At 49.5% G+C, this 11591-nt stretch overlaps 1 protein-coding gene across 1 annotated transcript in view; it reads left to right on the top strand.

Annotated features, from left to right (window-relative positions):
* The window catches only part of Myo1g (myosin IG), a 14561-nt gene extending 5378 nt beyond the window's left edge, over positions 1 to 9183 (top strand). The window contains exons 10-22 of the mRNA XM_021176121.1: positions 489 to 603; positions 775 to 945; positions 1160 to 1230; positions 3214 to 3288; positions 3458 to 3590; positions 4102 to 4268; positions 4674 to 4881; positions 5368 to 5591; positions 6261 to 6405; positions 7428 to 7532; positions 7744 to 7857; positions 8667 to 8821; positions 8896 to 9183. Coding sequence (XP_021031780.1) covers positions 489 to 603; positions 775 to 945; positions 1160 to 1230; positions 3214 to 3288; positions 3458 to 3590; positions 4102 to 4268; positions 4674 to 4881; positions 5368 to 5591; positions 6261 to 6405; positions 7428 to 7532; positions 7744 to 7857; positions 8667 to 8821; positions 8896 to 9052 — 1840 coding nt within the window. The 3' untranslated portion in view covers positions 9053 to 9183. The remainder of the gene's footprint in view (positions 1 to 488; positions 604 to 774; positions 946 to 1159; positions 1231 to 3213; positions 3289 to 3457; positions 3591 to 4101; positions 4269 to 4673; positions 4882 to 5367; positions 5592 to 6260; positions 6406 to 7427; positions 7533 to 7743; positions 7858 to 8666; positions 8822 to 8895) is intronic.
* The last annotated feature ends 2408 nt before the right edge of the window (positions 9184 to 11591 follow it).

The raw sequence follows: 11591 nt of genomic DNA, 5'->3' as shown, positions 1-11591 counted from the left end.
CTCTCTCTCGCTCTCTCTCTCTCTCGCTCTCTCGCTCTCTCTCGCTCTCTCTCGCTCTCTCTCTCTCTCTCTCTCTCTCTCTCTCTCTCCCTCCCTCTCCCTCCCTCCCTCTCTCTTGTTCTTGTTTGCTTGTGTTTTGTTTTGTTTTGTTTTGTTTTGTTTTGTTTTGTTTTTCCAGATAGGATTTTCTATGTAACAGAGTTCTGGCTGGCCTGGACTAGCTTTGTAGACCAGGCTGACCTTGAACTCACAGAGATCTGTCTGCCTTTGCCTCCCAAGTGCTGGGATTAAAGATGTCTGCCACCACACCCAGCCCTTCTCTTCTCTTGGTGGTGGCTCCCTCCCAAGTCTATTCTGGGACATGGAGTGGTAGGGTGGAGAGTTTATAAACTACGGTGCAGAGACATTAGAAGAGAGGCAGCTGTCCATCACTACCTACCTCCACCTCCCGAGGAGTGAACCCCTCTAAGGTCCCACCCTACCCCCAGCTTTGAGCAGTTCTGCATCAACTACTGCAATGAGAAGCTACAGCAGCTCTTTATCCAGCTTATCCTGAAGCAAGAGCAGGAGGAGTATGAGCGAGAGGGCATCGCCTGGCAGACCGTGAGCACAGCAGCTGGGCTGGGGGAGGGGAGTTGGTGGCAGTCAGGGAGGAGGGGATCTTAGGAGCCTCCTGTGACCTGGAGGGTGCTAAGCCAGCTCTGTGCATGGGGACATGACTGGCTGGTGTCAGGAGTTTTTCTAGAGCCTCCCTTCTGGCCGTCTCCACTTCAGATCGAGTACTTCAACAACGCTACCATTGTGGAACTTGTAGAGCAGCCCCGCCGAGGCATCCTGGCTGTGTTAGATGAAGCCTGCAGCACGGCAGGCCCCATCACTGACCGAATCTTCCTGCAGACCCTGGACACACACCACCGCCACCACCCACACTATTCCAGCCGCCAGGTGTTCTAGCTGTCCCCATGCTGTGGCAGCACAGAGGGTGGGACACATAGACAGGTTCTGATGCTCATGCCACATAGGGTTCTTGAACAACTTAGACTGATGGCACTAAAGTCACAGTTACCTCTGTCCAGCAAGGGTGACTGCAGGATTGTCCCTTTGTGTAAACTACAAAGTTGCCCCCATTGTCTGTGTCTTACCTTGGCCTATTCCATAGCTTTGCCCTACGGACAAGACCATGGAGTTTGGCCGAGACTTCCAGATCAAACACTATGCAGGCGATGTCACGTAAGTCCCACCCTAAGTCCCAAGAATCATAGATACAAGAAAGGCACAAAATTTTATATCTCACCCCAGCTGTATGTATCTAGAAGCTCTTTTAAAAGACCCAGGTCAAATGGGGGCATGGTGGCACATGCCTTTAATCCCAGCACTTGGAAGCAGATGTCTGTAAGTTCAAGGCCAGCCTGCTTTATATAATGACTTCCAGGACAGCCAGGACTACATAATGGGAGACTCTGTTAACAAGAACTACAGAAAAACTAACAACAAAATGCCACTCCAGAGCACTACTCAATCCCCGTCATTGAGGGACTTTCGGGTTGGAAGGTGAAGCCCAGAAAGCCAGAACCCTGCATTTCCCTTTTTCTTCTTTTTCTTCCCTTGCCTTGCCCTCCCCTCCCTTCCTTCCTCTATTTCTTCTTTCTTTCTTGGTTCTGAAGATGAAATTTGGGTCCTTGTGTGCATGGTAGGCAAGTGCTGTGCTAGTGAGCTGCCTCCCCAGTCTTTACATGTTCTACATAGGTTGTTACTAGAGAGCCCAGTCTAACCAAGAAGGTTCTCCTGCCTCAGCCTTCCAGTTGCTGGGATTGTGTGTGCGTGTGTGCGTGTGTGCGTGTGTGCGTGTGTGTGTGTGTGTGTGTGTGTGTGTGTGTGTGTACCATCATGTCCTGGTTAAGATCCTGCATTGATAATTAGTCCCCCGGTGAGGGCTCACTGCAGTCCCCAGACACCTCTCCTAGTTTGCTTTCTGTTGCTACGATAAAGACAATGACCCAAAGCAACTTCGGGAGGAAAAGGTTTATTTCTGTCACGCACTCCATTTGCAGTTCATCATTGAGGGAAATAGGGATGGGAAAGGAAGCACAGGCCATGGAGAAGTGGTGCTTGATGCTTCCTTACCGTGGCTCCTTCAGCCTGCATTCTTACGTAACCCAGGACCGCCTTCCCAGGGATGGTTCTGCTCACAGTGGTCTGTGCTCTCACATCAATCAAGAGAATGTCCCAGGGCTGGAGAGATGGCTTGGTGTTTAAGAGCAGTGTCTGCTCTTGGGTTGGATTCCCAGAACCTACATGACAGCTTATAACTGTCCATAACTCTCGTCCTAGGGGATCTGAGGCCTTCTGGTCTCCACAGGTACCATAGACACAGTGATGCACAGACATACCCTTAAACATAAAATAATGACACATGAATGAATCTTTTAAAAATTATTTTCAAAAAATGTCCTACCGATTTGCCTACAATCTGATGGGGTCATTTTCTTAATTGAGGTCCGCAATTCTCAGACAACTCTGGCTTGTGGCATGTTGACAAAAACTACCCAGCACACTGCCTCTGAGCATCAAAGCCTAGATTTTCTTTCTGGAGTTGTCATAACAACCAATAATTTATCTCTCTCATTCCTCTCTAAAGTGAATTTGAGGCAACTCAGAGGAATACTGTGTTTGATGCAAGCTTCCCAAGGAGGAAATAGACAATCGCATACTTGTTCACAGTAATCCGTGCCTTTGATCTTCACTGGTGCTACAAGCAGAGCCAATATTTATCAATAAACTTTCTAGTAGTCCAAGAGCCAGATCATTATTCAGGGGCTCTTATACCACAAAGTTGAACTTTACTGTTACTGTAATTGCTGGTATTTGTAGAAACTCGGTACAAGAATACTTTGTTCAAGTATTTAATGTACATGGAGGAGCAGAGAGATTGGATCGCTTTTCCACTCAGTGTGCACGTGAAAGACGTAGGATTTGGTGCTGCGATGCTTGGCTTTAGGCCTGGGGCCTTAACCTTTGAATCCGTTCCCCAGAGGGAAACTTATCCTGAGGAGAACAGGTGTAGGTGACAAGGTGAATGCAGAAGTGAGGGACCCAGCAGAGGGTAGCAGGCTGGAAGAAACTGAGTCAGGAAATTAGAGACAGGTGGCAGAAGGTGGGGGACTTCTTGGTAGCCTGACCCTTAATCTACTCTCCCACTCTGGTCTTGGTCAGGTACTCTGTGGAAGGCTTCATTGACAAGAACAGAGACTCTCTCTTCCAGGATTTCAAACGGCTGCTGTACAATAGGTGAGCACAGCTTGCAGGGCCAGGATTAGACTCTTCAGGGACTCTGGGGTCTAATCCCTACTTAACTCACAGACAGCCTGAGGTTCAAGACTAAAACTATGTAGCCAGATTGGGTCAGGTGGGCTTTGCCCTGCCAGGGTCTCTGGGTAAATGTAGCATATGTCTTCAGTGTGGATCCCACCTTGCGAGCCATGTGGCCAGATGGGCAACAGGACATCACGGAAGTGACCAAGCGTCCCCTGACAGCCGGCACACTCTTTAAGAATTCCATGGTTGCCCTGGTGGAAAACTTGGCTTCCAAGGTATTACCTTTCAAATCCTTCTCTGTGCTCTGGACACACATCATGGAGGGACATTCTTGTTCTCTCTGCTTGAACCCTGTCTGCCCTGCTGGCGACAGAGCAATGGCAGACTTTGAAACTAGCATACCCCTAGCCCACTGCCTCCTAGGTAAGCTGGGAGTCACACAGACAGGAAATCAGCACTAAGTTTTCTAGAGGAGCTTCAGGCCAAAAGTCAGAGGATCAATTGGTGGGGAGGGTATGGAAGGGTGTGTTAACCACAGAACATCCAGAAATGGCAACCTCTCTGGGAAGATGGGACGAAGTGGGGCTGGAGAGGCTCCTATCTCCTTCCTGGACAGACCTAGCTCTGAGCACTGCCTGCCAGGCCTCTGGAGCCTTTGTTCTGCCGTGATTTCAATTGTCCCATCTCTGCTGTCCCAGGCTCTTAGGGACCTGAGAAGCCCTGGCTTCTTGAGGCAGGACCCACAGAAATGACTGGCTTAGGCCCCTAAGCATTCTGTCCCTATAGGAACCCTTCTATGTCCGCTGCATCAAACCCAACGAAGACAAGGTGGCTGGGCGGCTCGATGAAGCCCACTGTCGTCACCAGGTCGAATACCTGGGACTACTGGAGAATGTGAGGGTCCGCAGGGCTGGCTTTGCTTCCCGGCAGCCCTACCCTCGATTCCTGCTCAGGTACAGGCTCCCACACCTGTTACAGTGTGAGCCATGGCTTCTGTGTGGAATTTAGGGGGTGGGAGCAGAGAGACCCTAAATAATGTCTTGCATCATAATACAAGTTAGGGCCAGTGCACCTCCAGGCCCAAGGCACCAAAATGTCTGTGAGAAAATCTGGGAAGATGTGTGTGTGTGAACACGTGTACATGTGCAAGCTTAAATGTGAGGACACAAGCAGCAGGCATGGGAAGAAAGGTGGTGAGGGCGTGCCCACTGTGCCATGGTTATCCCAGAAGCATACTGGCATGACTTCAGCTCTGAGAATTCCTAGTCCCCCTACATTCTCTCCAGGGCTGGCAAGGGAGGGGGGACTCGTGTGTACTGCCTGATGCCAAGTACCACCATCATGTCCTGTGGCGACAGGTACAAGATGACCTGTGAGTACACGTGGCCCAACCATCTGCTGGGCTCTGATCGGGATGCGGTGAGCGCCCTGCTGGAACAGCATGGGCTGCAAGGGGATGTGGCCTTTGGCCACAGCAAGCTGTTCATCCGATCCCCAAGGACGCTGGTCACTCTGGAGCAGAGCCGAGCTCGCCTGATTCCCATCATTGTGTTATTGCTGCAGAAGGTAAGAGGAGAGGGTGCTAAATGGACCCCTGCCACGGTAGGGACCAGTGTCCACACAGATAGTGCAGAAATGCCTCCCCTGTTCCACTCCTGATGGCGTTCCTGATATTTTGAAGTCATGTGTGGGTCCCTGGCTACTTGTCTTGTAGGATGTTCAGTCTTAGTTCTGATGATCACATTCTGACCCTCTGTCTCCAGGAGCCATGGAAAAAATCTCCATCCCCTCTCTCCTCTCTCCCATACAAGCTTTCTTCCTAGGGTATCTACAAGTGCCAGCTTACAAGGTCTGGTGTAGACGAGCTCCTCTTTTCTGAGTATTGAGCAGAGTTTGTGGTCCTCGAGTGCCGCATGCCTACCTAAGAGCTAAGACATGGCAGCCAGCTTTCTCTGAGACAAGACTCAGGAAAGACTAAGGGCCATACCTAGACTCAGAAGGCTAGTGTCTTGCTGGTAATGAGCCCATGCCCATTCCATGTGTTCCATCCAGGCTTGGCGGGGCACCCTGGCTAGGTGGCACTGCCGGCGACTAAGGGCCATCTACACCATCATGCGCTGGTTCCGGAGGCACAAGGTGCGTGCCCACCTGATTGAACTACAGCGACGGTTCCAGGCTGCACGGCAGCCCCCACTCTATGGCCGTGACCTTGTATGGCCCACACCTCCTGCTGTGCTGCAGCCGTTCCAGGACACTTGCCGTGTTCTCTTCAGCAGGTACCATCCTCAGCCCACCACAAGACTTCCCAGTCAGGCAGTGTCCTTTGCATATTTGAGCCTGACTGGGAGACATCACTGAACTCTTCACCCTCAAGAAGCAGGAAGATAGAACTGAATGACATTCAGTGGCCATCTGTGTACCGTGACTGTCCTGGCACTGTGCTGGGCCAGTGTCCTGGTCTTCACAAGGGAAGCTAGATAGTCAAGACTGGGAAATGAGTCAAGACTGTGTTGGTATGGATCTTGAAGTCTCAGTAGAAGTAGACAAAGCAAGTGTCAGAACAGGAGGCGCATGATGCCTCTGGGTTTGGAGGCTGTCTCCTAGCTACAAACACTGGGTACAAAGGACCAAGGCCAGAGAGGTAGGCAGGGATTGGGACCCAAAGGACAGTCAACATCAGATTAAGAAATGGCTCTTTGGCCGGGTAGTGGTGGCCCATGCCTTTAATCCTAGCACTTGGGAGGCAGAGGCAGGCGGATCTCTGAGTTTGAGGCCAGCCTGGTCTACAGAGTGAGTTCCAGGATAGCCAAGGCTACACAGAGAAACCCTGCCTCGAAAAAAACAAAAACAGAAACAAACAAACAAAAAAGAAATGGCTCTTTGGGGGAAAGGACTGGAGGAAGGATGAACGAGACAGGCATCTTCTGATCCCTGTCCTCTTCAAGGTGGCGGGCACGGCAGTTAGTGAAGAACATCCCTCCTTCAGACATGACTCAGATCAAGGCCAAGGTGGCTGCTATGGGGGCCTTGCAAGGATTGCGACAGGACTGGGGTTGCCAGAGGGCCTGGGCCCGAGACTACCTGTCCTCTGTGAGTATTGATCAGATCCAGGGGAATGGAGGGGCTGAGAACTGGCACTGCCATGGGTTTTACCAGCCATTCTGTCCATCCTGGGGTTGCCTGACCTACTGAACCCTCTTCTTGGTCCTGTCCTAAGGGTTCATGCTTCAGGTTTGATCCCTGAGAGTCCTGTGTTCACAGGTATAGCTGCCCCTCATGTTCTCAATTACAGTGCCCCATCAGGCACAAGCACACACATATGTATGCATACACACAGACAGACAGACAGACAAACACACCAATACTTATGCTGCCCCCGGCTCCCTTCACTTCACCTGGCTGCTGTAAGTTTACCATCTCTCGGTTGCTGTGATAAATACTGTGACCAAACACATCTCAGAGAGAAAAAGTTTCATTTCAGTTTACAGATTACAGAGCATCATACAGGAAAGCAAAAATAGGAACCCGGGGCAGGGTCTGAAGCAGAAATCATGGAGGAATGCTGCTTAGTGGCTCTCTCTCCCTGGCCTACTCAGCTATCATTTTAGGCACCCCAGGCCCTCCTGCCTAGGGATAACACCACCCACAGTGGACAGAGTCCTCCTAGATCAGTTAGAAACCAAAAAAATGCTACATAGACCTGGCCACAGGCCAATCTGGTGGAGGCAATTCCTTAATTGAAGTTCTCTCTTCCCTGGGTGTGTCAAGTTGACAACTGGTGCTAACTATGACACCATCCTGGGTCTCTGTGTGGTTGGATGAGACATGCAACCCATTTTTGCCTTTCTAAAGCTTTCTCCAGAACTACACATATAGGCCAGGCCAGCCAGGCTAATATACAGGATAAGGAGATGGCTAGACTGTCAAAAGAGTGAAGTTCTGTGCCCTTTGTTTCATAGAAACCAGGTGCTCAGCTGCTTATCTTTGTACAGGGCCTTGACTGAGGTTTCCCAAGGTGAAGGACAGTTGTGGTGTTTTGGTGAGAGTTTCTGTCAGTCAAACATGATCCCAGACCCCATCCCAAGCCCCCTTTTTCCATCATTTGCCCTCAGGACACTGACAACCCCACAGCTTCCCATCTGTTTGCTGAGCAACTAAAGGCACTTCGGGAGAAGGATGGCTTTGGAACTGTGCTTTTCTCCAGCCATGTGCGCAAGGTTGGTACTTGGCCTGGAGGTCATGGGGAACAAAGACTGGAGGGATTCAGGAGAGACCTGAGTCAGCCTCAGCCCAGGTCTGGTTACTTCTGATACTCCTGAAACCAGCATCCTTGGTCAGCCAGTGAGGCAAGAACACAGAGAGGGAGGAACTGCTGGGCCAGGGAAAGGATGGGCGGTACCAGCCTGGGCTCAGGCATCTCTTCTGCAGGTGAATCGCTTCCGCAAGAGCCGGGACCGGGCCCTTCTGCTCACAGATCGGTATCTCTACAAGCTGGAGCCTGGACGACAGTACCGGGTGATGCGGGCTGTGCCTCTGGAGGCGGTGAGCACTGTAGATATACTATAGCAACTGTAGTGTGTCTGTGAGGGCCCTGGGAGCCTATACCTCTCCTCTCCATGGTTTGCTAGTGATTAATAACCCAGATCATCCTTAGCTAACGGGTGGCAGCACTCCTCTGAAAAACCTATAGTGGCTTTCTCTCTCAAGTACCTTGACAACCCCCCCCCCCAATACCTTCATGTTCCAGCCAAGCCAAATGGTCACTCTCTCTGACTTTGCTTTTTTTAGGGGGTCCCTTGCCTGCGTAGATCTGAGCCCTCACCATAGTTTTCAGCCACCTTCTGTGGGACCCTGTCCCTTCCTTTGCCTGGCTCTATGGCTAGTTGGTCCTTTGCTCCCAATATTTTTTTTCCTAGTAGGGCAAGGAGAAGCCCTACTAGACAGGGATCAGGTTGTGTCATGCCGGAGTCTCCCACCTCTGGTGACTTCATTGCTGTGAGAGTCAAAGGACCAGTGGTGTCACCCTCTGTGATACAGTGGCTTCATCCTAGTGTGGCAATAAAAATGTTTCCAAAGTAAACTAAGCCAAACGTCAGCTCCACAGTCATAGCAGCACACAACAAGAATGTAAACTTTCCTATTATGGCACACACTTCCACTGCATGATGTCATGTCAATTTTCCCCTCCATCAGTGGGGCTCAGAGAGAAAAGCCAAGGATGGCAGGTGGGTGGCTGGACACTGGAGCAGACACTCCGCCAAGGGCAATGCTCCCCAGATGGTGCTCAGGAAAGTCCTCCTGGAAGGAAGTGGTTGGCTTGATGTGACCCTGACCCCAAGCTGTCTTCTCAGGTGACAGGGCTGAGTGTGACCAGTGGAAGAGATCAGCTGGTGGTGTTACATGCCCAAGGCCATGATGATCTTGTAGTGTGTCTACACCGTTCCCAACCACCACTGGACAATCGAATTGGGGAGCTGGTGGGCATGCTGGCTGCACACTGCCAGGGGTGAGTCTGGGGTCATTCGGGGATGTAAGCATACAGAGCTCTACCACTCTGACCCACTGCTCTTCCTGTTGCAGGGAGGGACGAACCCTGGAGGTCCGTGTCTCTGACTGCATCCCACTGAGCCAGCGTGGTGCCCGGCGCCTCATTTCTGTGGAGCCCAGGCCAGAGCAGCCTGAGCCAGATTTCCAAAGCAGCCGTAGCACCTTTACCCTCCTCTGGCCAAGCCACTGAGCAAGAAGGCCAAGCCTGTCTAACCTGGTTTCCACGTGGTTCTAAACACCTGGTCTTGACCGCACTAAAGGCCAGGACTTGTCTACCCTTACATGGAACATTGAAAAATAAAGATGCTATATTTGTTTTCAGTGTGGCTGCCACTGCTTTGGCCAGTGTTACCCAACATTCCCTGATAATGCACTGTGCGACCACATAAACTAAAGGAAGAGGCCTGAGGACCCAGTCCTGAAGCGAGTGACAAGACCTCCGATCTCAGGACCCCAACCCAGAGATGGGCTAGATGTAGAGTCCATGGTCTGAGTGAAGCCTTCATTCTCCATGAATATGCTTCCCTGGACACCCAAGGCTGCCGAGTCCAGCTTGGCCATGTAAGGGACAGTATGACATGCTCTCCTGACCCTGAAACAGAGGCAGCAAGGTGTGGGCCTCTGTGAGTGTTGATGGTTGCTGTGGGGGTAAGACTTGTTTGTAAAATAGTGTGCATGTTCCTTATTGGAGGGATGTCTACTCTGCCAAGGTTAATGGCTTCATGATAATTCCAGACAGCAGGAGTCTGGGAGGCAAGGTTGTCTATGTCTCAGTAAAATGGTAGTGTTGGGGTTCGGGAATTTCCACACAAACCATATGAACACTGATCTCAGTTAAGCAAGAATAGTCTATTGAATGCACGTCCTAGCACTGGTCAGACCAGGAACATAGCTCAGAATTATCTGAACTATGATAATAAACATCTTTTTCTGTCAACTTATAACGGAAAAAGACCACAATGAGTTCATACACAGGTACAGGAAGTGCTGCCCAGTGGTCAGCTCTGACTCAAGATATTTTAGACATAACAGTTTATTTTTTTTAAAGATGTATTTATTTATTTATTATATGTAAGTACACTGTAGCTGTCTTCACACACTTCAGAAGAGGGAGTCAGATCTCATTACAGGTGGTTGTGAGCCACCATGTGGTTGCTGAGATTTGAACTCTGGACCTTCGGAAGAGCATTCGGGTGCTCTTACCCACTGAGCCATCTCACCAGCCCGACATAACAGTTTATATTGACTTTTTTCCTTTAAAAATTTATTTATTGTGGTGCACGCCTTTAATCCCAGCACTTGGGAGGCAGAGGCAGGCGGATTTCTGAGTTTGAGGCCAGCCTGGTCTACAGAGTAAGTTCCAGGACAGTCAGGGCTACACAGAGAAACCCTGCCTCAAAAAAACAAAACAAAACATAATATATAATTAATGAACATAATATATATTATATTATTAACAAACATAATATATATTATTATACTATTAACAAACATTTTATATCTATCTATCTATCTATCTATCTATCTATCTATCTATATTATGTTTTGTTTGTTTGTTTTTTTCGAGACAGGGTTTCTCTGGCTGTCCTGGAACTCACTCTGTAGACCAGGCTGGCCTCAAACTCAGAAATCTGCCTGCCTCTGCCTCCCAAGTACTGGGATTAAAGGCGTGCACCACCACGCCCGGCTAAATTTATTTATTTATTATATGTAAGTACACTGCAGCTGTCTTCGAACATCCCAGAAGAGGGCATCAGATCTCACTATGGATGGTTGTGAGCCACCATGTGGTTGCTGGAACTTGAACTCCGGACCCTCGCAAGAGCAGTCAAAGCTCTTAACCGCTGAGCCATCTCTCTAGCTCTTACACTGACTTTTGATTTGATGGGTCCTATGGAAAGCTTTGTGGAATCTCTGAAGATTAGCAAACCTCACACAGAACACAGAATAAAAGAGGGAATGTGGTCGGCAAGCATGTCCTCGATCTGTGTCAGTGACTGGCAAGCATGCTACAGCAACAATGTGAAATAGCCGGCAGGCATGGAACAAAATGGTTACAGATCTTCTGGGGGTGACCACAGACCACAACAGATAGAATGCTGTAGTCTTCAGGACAGCCCTTAAGGCTGTGGGAAAAAATGCCGAAAACATGAGTTTGAAAATATACAATTTCTCAACTATAAAAAACATAAGATTGCAATATGAATTGTATAAGGAGGCTTCACAGATCACAGAGGCAGCTGTACTATGAGCCAGCTTGTCAAAAAGATACTAAAAAGGAGATAAAGAGATTTAGAGAGAGGTGATCACAAGCAAGACCCCACCCAGCTAAATTTTTTTGTTTATGCTTACAAAAGTAGGTGGATTCCTGAGTTCAAGTTTGGCCTAGGACAGAGCTAATTAAGGTCTAGGTCCAGGCATGGTAGGAATGGTAATTTCAGAGTGGGGTCCCACCCAGCCAGCTTATTATCTGTGTTTGTGCTGAATAAGGGGCTGGGGTCATAGGACGAAGACTCATGAGATAATCAAAAAGGAACTTGGAGTAATGTCTAAATTGATACATAAATAAATACTGGGCTTTTGATCTGTAAGAGATGAGCTGTCCGTACCGGGCAGTGGTTGCACATGCCTGTAATCCCAGCACTTGGGAGGCAGAGGCAGGTGGATTTCTGAGTTCAAGGCCAGCCTGGTCTACAAAGTGAGTTCCAGGACAGCCAGGATGGCACAGA

Source organism: Mus caroli, chromosome 11 (assembly GCF_900094665.2).
Source record: "Mus caroli chromosome 11, CAROLI_EIJ_v1.1, whole genome shotgun sequence".
NCBI classification, from domain to species: Eukaryota; Metazoa; Chordata; class Mammalia; order Rodentia; family Muridae; genus Mus; species Mus caroli.
This window is presented reverse-complemented; position numbering and strand designations above follow the sequence as displayed.